General features: G+C 36.8%; 1 protein-coding gene across 1 annotated transcript; it reads right to left on the reverse strand.

The window, feature by feature from the left end:
* Window positions 1–3,367: 3,367 nt before the first annotated feature.
* On the reverse strand, window positions 3,368–9,365 carry LOC131146383 (two-component response regulator-like APRR1). Its single transcript, XM_058095968.1, has 6 exons — window positions 8,332–9,365; window positions 7,449–7,610; window positions 7,207–7,340; window positions 6,576–6,743; window positions 5,608–5,755; window positions 3,368–4,689 (listed from the first exon to the last, which is right to left on the reverse strand). The coding sequence occupies exons 1-6, from the start codon at window positions 8,507–8,509 to the stop codon at window positions 3,749–3,751; spliced, it is 1,731 nt and encodes a 576-aa protein (XP_057951951.1). The 5' UTR covers window positions 8,510–9,365; the 3' UTR covers window positions 3,368–3,748.
* Window positions 9,366–9,722: the final 357 nt, after the last annotated feature.

Genomic DNA, 9,722 nt, shown 5'->3' on the forward strand with positions numbered 1-9,722 from the left:
GATTCACCCACTACTCTCTTTTAACTGTTGAAATTGTTGCACGGATGGATTTTAGGTGGAATGTGATATGTGAAGGTAAATTTGGCTTTGTGGGATAAGACATAATGTTAAATTGTATTGAATATTAAAAAAAAATTGATCACGCAAATCTAAATTCTAATCTCAAAATTCATGCTTCCAATGCAGTGACCCAACAAATTATTTATTAACATATTCAATTCCAAATTTTCATTTATCCTACAATAATTTTAAATTATTGAAATTGTTATAATGTTGTCCCAGTTGTTTGCTTGATTTAGAGATCTTAGAAAAAAGTTCATACTTGCATTGTATCTTTAACTACTAAAATTGTTATAATGTCATTTAAGCTATTAAAATTGTTTCAATTGCATGGAATTATCAATTCCTTTAAAATTGTAATATGCCTTCTTCAATTTTTGGTTCAAGTGGTTTTTCATTAAATAAGGCACGATTCTGTTCTAAATATATAATTACAACATATGCATAATCAAATTAATTGTCAGTTTATATATATGTGTGCGCGTGCGTGCAAATATAATAAGAATAAATTTTTTTTTTTGCAAACTTGGTTTTAGCAAAGAGTAGAGTAGAAATTAAGTTGCAATAAATTTGTCTAAAGTGGATAAATGTCTTGCATGTTAGAATTAGTAAATTCACTTATCTCAAAGAAATTAATGCATCGCCAACATTTCAAAAAATATACATTTCCAAATTTTTATTATCTAACTTTTATATTTCAATCACCAAATTTTTATTATCTAACTTCTATATTTCAATAACAAAAACAATCAAAACATCCTAATGATTAAAATTTGAAACTTTAATATTACAGATCTTAAGTTTAAATTATAAGATGGGTAAGAAAGGATATGAGATGGGCGATGGACTAGGTCCGTAAATTGTATAATTTAAATTTAGTGTGGCCCTCCATGAATAAAAAATAAAATAAAAAACTAAAATGTTGTGTTGCACACTATTACGGAACAATATTATAGATCAATTACATTATTGCAGTACAATAATACTACAAAACAAATAAAATGTTGACCGACAACCTAATAGTTTAAGTTTTTAGGTAAAGTGGTAATTTAACATGTATCAAGGCTGATTTTCAAGAGGTCTTCCTGGGCTCTAGTCTTGTTGCCCGCATTTATTCTGTGGTATTTTAAAAAATTATTATGTTTCCTCTAATGGGTGTTATTTAACGTCTGGGCCAACAATGCATATCGGTTAAATTTATTCAAAATTAAATAATCAAATAATATAGTAATTTCACATTTCTTAAAAAAAGAAAAGAAAAGAAAAGGCTACCCACAGCTCATTCTCTCAACTTCCCATTTACGTCCTTGGAGATCTTAAACGATTACACTTCAGAAGTTGACACAATAAAAATAGATAAGTCGTGTATCCGTTGTAAATCACACAATCTGTAGAGTTGAAGTGTCATAGATCAAGTATCACTATCTTTTTAATGAAATTCAATTATGTGCCATCACAATGCCACACGCATTTATAGCACCGGCCGATTATAGATACTCTTTCACTAGCAAGTATTTCACATTGTAGGAATCACGAGGTGAGGGTCTATCTAAATGGGGCTCTTGCCATTTGACAGATCATTTAAATCATCTTCTTGCCCATGTCTTTGCAGTCAATTGCTCCCAACTAAACTAAATTCCAAAGTACCTCAACATCTAAAGCAACGTCCAAGCTTAACCACCATCATCAACTTTGACATCTCTCTTTCTTCCTTCCTGGACAATTGGAACAGTTAACACCGACCACTCATATGGAACATTCATTATTAGCTGAGGAAGTCAAAGACAAAGACAAAGACATGCCACCCCAACCCCACTGAATTAGAATCCTCAATCTTCCACTTGTTTATTTTAATAAGCTTAGTTTAAAAACTAATAATAAGATGACCAGACCTTGGGAAGGCCGAGGAATGTGGAGCCCCTTATTAAGAGGGCTTGTTTAATTATCTTTTATGGGCCTGCGCCACAACTTGGGGAGTCCAAGAGTTTCCACTTTCCATGCCTTTTATAGTCTTTGCTACTTATAAAGGTAAAAAAGTCTTCTCTATTCTTGCCTTTGGAAGCATTTGTCTTTAATAAAAGTCTTTCGGAAAGCATAGATTTTAAATCTTTTATTTAGATTTAAACAAAATAAAGTATAAAACTGTAATGGATTGGATTTCATCCAAACTTCTCTTATAGGTTGATCGATGCAGCGAAATAGGTATTGGTTGAAATAAAATGAAATATAATTTAAACTTTAGAAATCATAAAAATAATTATTCCTTGTATATTCTCAATTATTTCATTTAACGTGTAAATAAACATTGATGAAATTGAAAATAGTTATTTGTTATCTATTTCTTATTATGGTCTCATAAAATGTTTTGCATCGTTATTTACTTCATAATAACAATATAATTTTTTATGTAACTAATTGTAACTAATCTACGAAACTCATCTATTCTCGAAAATGAATACTTCGCAAACCAAACGTAATTTTAAAAGTTTTAAAAATATCAAGAATTTTTCTTATTTCAAAATTTTCATAGACCTCCGTCAAAAATATATAAATCTTCCCTTTTATTTGATAAACGGACAAACTTCAAGGGTCCAAACAATTCAAAAATTAAATGTCAAGTTTAATCAACAAGGATTATGAAATCTTAGGAAAAATCTCTGAAATTTTTAAAACTTTAACGATGCCCTTATCCTTTTTATCATATCTTCAAAAAGACTAGTGTTCATTTTTCATTATATTATTTTATATTAAAATAATTAAATATAATTTTTTTTTTAACGTAACTAAAAAATTATGAAAAATCAAATGTTAATTTTTATAAAACTAAACCATTTGCTAGCTACAACTAAGCTTGCCCTCAACTCGTACAACGTTTAACCAAAACTCCATGAAAATTTCTGCAATCCTTCCGGACTAAAACTTTTTTGAAAGGAAACAAAAAAAAAAAACACCCTGTTCCTGTTTTTTGTTTGGAAGCCTTTGGAGCTGTGTAGGGAGGGAGGTTCCATTAGCAAGCCTGCCTGCCCAGCGTGGTCAACTAATTTCACCGTGATGCCATGCGCCACGCGTGTCCCATGAAAATGATCATTTGCTGGACTGAAACGAAGGTCTTGCTTTTACTCCTTCCACTCGACTGTTTGACGATGCAGGGCAGGAAAGGCAGGCATATCTCAAAAGGAGCCATTTCATGTGGTGCTGGCATAACTGACCATACCCAATGAACATATATCCTGCAGGAAAATGACATATCATATCATATGCTTGCATAAGCTATGGTAACTGCAGCTGAGCAACATGGGCCATGCACTGGACAAAAAGTATATGATCATAGTTTGAACAGTTGGGACTCATTTCAACGTTAATCAGCTTAATAAATAAAAATGTTTGTGCCTGATTTTCCTTTCATGGCACTAGAATGCAACATAGAATTGAACAGCTGTGTACAGTTTGCCCTCTGATCCATCATCCTCCATTTGAGGCAAACCAAAGTTGAATTGAGCATCCAAACGATGGAGTTCTCCCAGATCTGCCCTTCAACTGGTACATGGTGCTCTTGTGTTATATGAACTATCACTTTCTTCCTCCAATAAGCATGACATTTCAGCACCGGGAACAGTTGCAGGGAACCTCGATTGGAAGATCTATGCAACTGCAAGAGAAAAACTGAACCTTCTCGATGACTGCCACCTCAACTCAAACATCCTGAACCATCTTCCTCAGGAGAAGAATCCCTAGATGCGCCCTCATCCTCCTCCTCTTCGTCCTCATCAAAATCAACAGAAGCTGGATGTCCATTAAGGTCCACATTTATCCCATTCACCTTCCGCACAAACTGTCCCCGCACTCGGGGCCTCCTTTCAGCAAGTCTCTTACGGTTGACATATCTAATTTTCTTGTCAAAACAACGCTCCTTCCGCTTCTGTCTAAACTTGATCAGAGCTGCCTCTCTTCTATCAACTTTACCCAATTTCACTTCGGTCGAAGATGAACCTCCAAATGAAGGCCATGGGTGTGAACTAGACATTTGACCTGGTTGTAAGCATAAACCTACTGGGTAATAGGGAAATGATGCCATCCCAGGTGCTTGGTGACACTGAGATAGATGATTGTACTGAGACAGCATGGCAGGAGTTGCATGATTTGGCAGGTCATGCAAGTTCTTTTGATACAGTTGTGATGATGATGGCATCATAACCTGATTCATTACACCTGGAATATAATATGGATAAGCAGACTGAGTTTGAAAACCTGAAACATCAATTTGAGGCTCATTTCTTGGATGTATCCACATCTGAGAGGACTCCACTTCTTTCAAGTTCCTTCCTTGTGGAAATTCTAACCCCAAAGGGGGAGTACAGGATCTTTCTAGAGAAGAATCAGGAACACTGTTATTGCTAGGGAAATTATCTCCTTGTGAATACTCTCCATTTTCACGTCCATTGGCGTTAGATACCTGCTCACCCCATGCATGAAGGCTCTCATCCATCATAATTTGTTGAGCAGCATTTTCATCCAGAGGAGCAATCCCAGGGGAGCTGTTTTTTATTATGCTTGATTTGACATAAGTGAAAAATGCAGAAGACTCGCCAACCTTTAGTTCACTCTTCTTTGGACCCGATGGAAATTGGCCTGAAAATCAAAGCCAGATTTTCAGTTGATAAGTCAGAATTTTAGTACTTTTCCTCAGGTAAGAATTGAAAATACCCTTATAAAGGCAAACTTCTAGTCCAATGCAGAATTCAGTTATTACTACCCAGTGTGCACCCAAATGCTGTGAAAAACTAGTGCTATCTAGGTAGAGTAAATAAAAAAGTGGTTATATAGCATTTGCACATTTCTGAAGGTCAACTTCTCACTAAATCCCATAAAATGTCATAAATATACTACAATATTAAACCTGACAAGAACCATAAAAGGAGGCAGCAAAAGCGAAACAAGTCTAAATGTACTTCAGGGTCCACATTACCTGTGTGTCTCTTATATGAGTACATGCATAGACAGAAACAAGCAACAAAAGTTCATTCCCAGCTTATCCAACTTGAAAACTATGAAAAAAATCAAGGCACACAACATCATGGCTGGAGCACCTCCAATTGGTGTTTCCCAATTTTATTGCAGCAACAAGTGGAGAACAAATAGCTCCCAAATCATCAACTTAAAATTTGCAAGTGGGTGAAAAATCATTTTATGAAAAATCAAATTGAGCACTCAAGACACCATTGAAAATTAAGTTTTTGTTCCCAGCACCGCATGGAATGGAATCATTTCATCTTGTTTTCCAATGCATTATAAACAGATCCCTAAATGAACAAGCATACAAACAAAGCAATAACCACAAAGGACAGCAAAAGAAGCCTAATTTATAACAGGAAATCTAAAAACTGACCCCAATGCTGTCAATAAAATTCACCGTTTTAAGTGCCTAAAAAAATTTGAATGATTTTATATTTATGGGACATCAAAACATACTATCACAGAAGCAGCAATTGATGCAAAAGAACAGGTTTAGGGGCTTTTTGTTGTGGGGGGGGGGGGGAGAGAGCTCACCTGTTCGGCGATCAGTTATTCCAGGCACATCTGGCCGATATTTTGATGAATCTTTCCGTGTATGCTCCACAGCAGTGGCAACAGTGGTGGCAGCAATTGCATCAGTGGCAGTGGCGGCAGCAGCAGCAGCAGCAGCAGCATCATTAGACTGAAATGGAGAACATATATACAATTTAATTGAACTGATTTGCCATAAAATTAGCCATAAGACTAGCAAAGAAAAGTGGCAGTGCTGAATTTTAAAACAGAAACAAAATCACAGTACTTCAATATTTGACTACGTCCAACTTTTGTGCTCTTCATGCAGAATTGCGAATCATAACACTGACCAAAGATTTGATGGATTAGAAAGAAATATTCACTCCCTGAGTGGGAATAGGGTGAGATCCTAAAGGCCATATTAAACCGGAGTAGGCTAGTGGTTGATCTGCAATAATTTTCTTCTCTGGTACTTCTGCTTGTTTATTTGAAAATCTAGAAACTAGAAAATGGCTTTTTTTCCCAAATACAGCCAGATAACCATTTTTCAGAAAATCTTATAAACATCTATACCCATTTTGTAGTTCCCAATCAACGACTTAACCTCACGTATTTCAGTTCTATCATACAAGGTCTTTTCTGTACTCATTACAAACATCATAGCATTACAACTTTTTACAGAAATAACTTATTTCTACATCCCATACAGCATGAACTACCAACCTGTTTAGTGAAAGTTTAGCATTTACAAAAATAAGTCTTGTAGAATAAGTTTCACACGGGAAAAAATATTTGTTATTCAATAGACACTAAATATAACATTTTCATCAAAGCATTTCCAACAACATATGCCTTGTCTGTCGATAACAATATGAACTAGTAGAGAATAATATAATGGGAAAGAAGACAAGTATATGACCAGAATTTTCTATAGACACTAATGACGCAAGGACCATAAATTTCCATACATGATGCATATGCTCAATTACCTCATCCTCCTGATGCATTGACATGCCCATCTCTGGATTGGTGCTTCTCCTGGACTTGTCATCTGTGTCGTCTGAGAACAAGGTAGTACTGTTCGTATTAGCATCGCTAGGGTCTGATGCCACCAGATCGAAGTCATAATTCAAGATGTTTTTCTCTGCCAGTCCGAGCTACCAACATACAGAATAGCAATAAATTAAAACTGAATATTTCTTTAAAGAAACATACTGGCAAAAGAAAACTCTAAAAAACGCATGCTCATGGGAGAATATGCAAACACAAGGATTGTAACCCTTGAAGTGAGCATGAGACTCAAAAATGTGACCCTTTGAATCAGCGAATGCCACCTATGGTTTCTAATTAGATGAGAGAAATAAGAAAATTTTAGCCATTAAGAGTTAAGTTTCATAGAAGGATTGCATATATTCTCTCAAACTGGATCAAACCCTGCATCAGTCTCTATGGTAATAACCAAATTCTGGTTGGACTAAACTCTCTGTATTTTCTTCATACATGCCTATCATTGTTCTCTACTAGCGGGCCCCTTAGTTCTTAAGAAGGTCCAATAAGATGCAATGGGAAAACCAAAGAAAAGAAAGATAGCTCTAATAACTCAGGTCTAGTGACACAGACCATGTGTCGCCTTCTCCACATGTGAATCCACAAGTTTAATAGCTCATTAGTACGCAACGGCTTCACAAGATAGTCAGCTGCTCCAAGTCTCAGGCACTTCACAACGACAGAAACCTCGTCCTGAGCCGACATCACTTACCCATGCAAAAAGATGTAATGAAGATTAGTCTAAGATCTGACCTTGAAAGGGTAACCAATAGGAAATACCCAGAGTATTATTTATCAAAAAAAAAAATCCTTACTGATCACAGGAATGCGCCGCAAATCATTATCCCGCATAATGTACTTCAACATCTTCATACCTTTGGCCATTGGAAGATCAACTTCCGCCAGTATAATATCAATATCAGGTCCCTCAGCATTGAGTGCATCAATTACCTGTCTTGCTGATCTCACTGCAGTTACTGTGAATAATTGGGATTCCAGGGTCAGTAAAGAAGTCTCATTTTAGATTAGAATGCAGCAAAATACAACAAGATCTCTCAAAATATTATTAAAAAAATGAGTAGAACTTTTAAATACAAGAAGGTAGGGAAAACATTTTTAATAGAAGGAAAGTATATAGCATTAGTTGCAAACAATCTAGAAAGGAGCAGAACATTCTAAATAAGTAACACAAAAAACAGCTGCCCAATTTCCTATTGCAAACAAAATTGGCAGGTTTAAAGAATGCACTAATGAAATGAAGACCATTATTGGTGCCTAAAGCATAAAGTTCCATGGCTGCTAATGAATTATATCGTATGCTTTTCTTGGGACATCAGATGCTTAATTCTCATATTTGGACTAAAAAAAAAAAAAGAAAAGCAAAGAAACACAGAAATGTACAAGTAAAACTCTGTTTTTTTTTTTTTTCAACAGAAATCACTTCTAAATAGAAAATTTGTGCTTTTATTCTACCAGCAGCTCAAACTTGTTTCACTAGAAATCTTCTCTCCACATAATGTCATGTTATGTCAAAATCCAAGAAAATAGTTACCAGACAATTTGATTGAAGTTGTTTATGCCACTTTGATCAACATGAATGAAACCACTTTTTTAAAAACTAATGGAAAAGGGATTCATCATTAAAATATATAATTTTCTTTGGAAAAAAATATTTTTTAAAAAAAATTAAAACTATACCTTGGTAAGAACATTTGCATAGGAGTGTGAAAACTTCTTCCAAGCTCTTTGCATCGTTGTCGCAAAGCAGAATCCTTACTTTGCTACGATCTATAAACCCATCGCTGTTCTTACCAGTATTAGCCGCACCACCGCCCCCACCATCCTTGCCCACACCAATCTCCTCAAACTTCTCCATCACAGCTCAACAAAGCACAGACCAACAAAATTAGGATTAGGGTTTTAAAGATTCATCTTCCTGACCAATGAAAACAAGGGACTATCCAGAAGACAACTAAAGAGCTTCCATGAAAGCTCTCGCCTCCGCACACTTCAAGGCTTGCGAAATTAGGGTTAGCACTTCGCCTTCCAGGGTCAGCGTTCCAATCAGGGGCTCCACCTCTATGAGAAGATCAGAATCGTTCCGGGCGTCCGTACAGAGTCGTCGCCCCATAAACCTAACGTCGCAGAGATAGGTGAAGTGACACAATCATGTTGTGCGCACGTTATCCTTACCCATAGACGGCCAGCGCACAACGAAGCGTCTCAGAACGCCGTCGAACGAGGTTAGTGTTCGATCAGGACCGGGAGAGGGGGAATCAAGGGCCGGATTTGGACAGCAGCGACAGGCGCACGCTATCACACGCGGAATACTCCCGCAAACGGTGCACGGGGAGAGTGAGGACCAAGCCTACTGCGTCTTCCGGCATCGGCCTTTCGGCATTTGATGATATTTTCCAGTGGGTGGGGGCTAACGTGGGCCGGGGGTGGAGGGGGACCAGGAGAGACGATCGATTGGGGCATGGAAGGGCTCGCAAGTTGACGATGGGGAATTGGGTTGGGTACGGGGGTGGGAGCAATGCGCCTCGCGGCGCAGGTTAGACGAGGTGGAGACGTGGAAGGTGTGGAGAGTAAAGTGGAAGACTGGAGGGGAAAAGTGCAGAGATAGTTTCTTAGAGATAGAGAATAGGCCACGTCACCTGGAGATGTGTCCGTAAGAGAGAGAGAGAGAGAGAGAGAGAGAGAGAAGGCTTGACCATTTGAGTGAAAGAAACAAGGCTTGAAAAGGGTGAGAGAGCATTATTTTATTGTGCACAAATTTTCAAAGTGGATGGTACTTGAGTACTCGTACAATCAGTCTCAACTGGACCCCACATTTGCCGTTCAAGGTTTCTGGCAAAATCCTACGTTCATCGCCATCTCTCAAGTAGTAGCGTGCGAGGAAGATGCCTCCACAAATTCATACATGCTTAGGAAGTGTTTTGGTAATGTAGAATTTATTTTTCATTCCTAACATCATAAATACATTTTAAATATTTTCGGTGTGAACTTGAGTATGATCTAAGTATATTAAAATTTCATATGAAAGGCGACTAATATTTTTTCTTCTTATTTATAATGCATGTTGTAAA

This window comes from Malania oleifera, chromosome 13 (assembly GCF_029873635.1).
Source record: "Malania oleifera isolate guangnan ecotype guangnan chromosome 13, ASM2987363v1, whole genome shotgun sequence".
NCBI classification, from domain to species: domain Eukaryota; kingdom Viridiplantae; phylum Streptophyta; class Magnoliopsida; order Santalales; family Ximeniaceae; genus Malania; species Malania oleifera.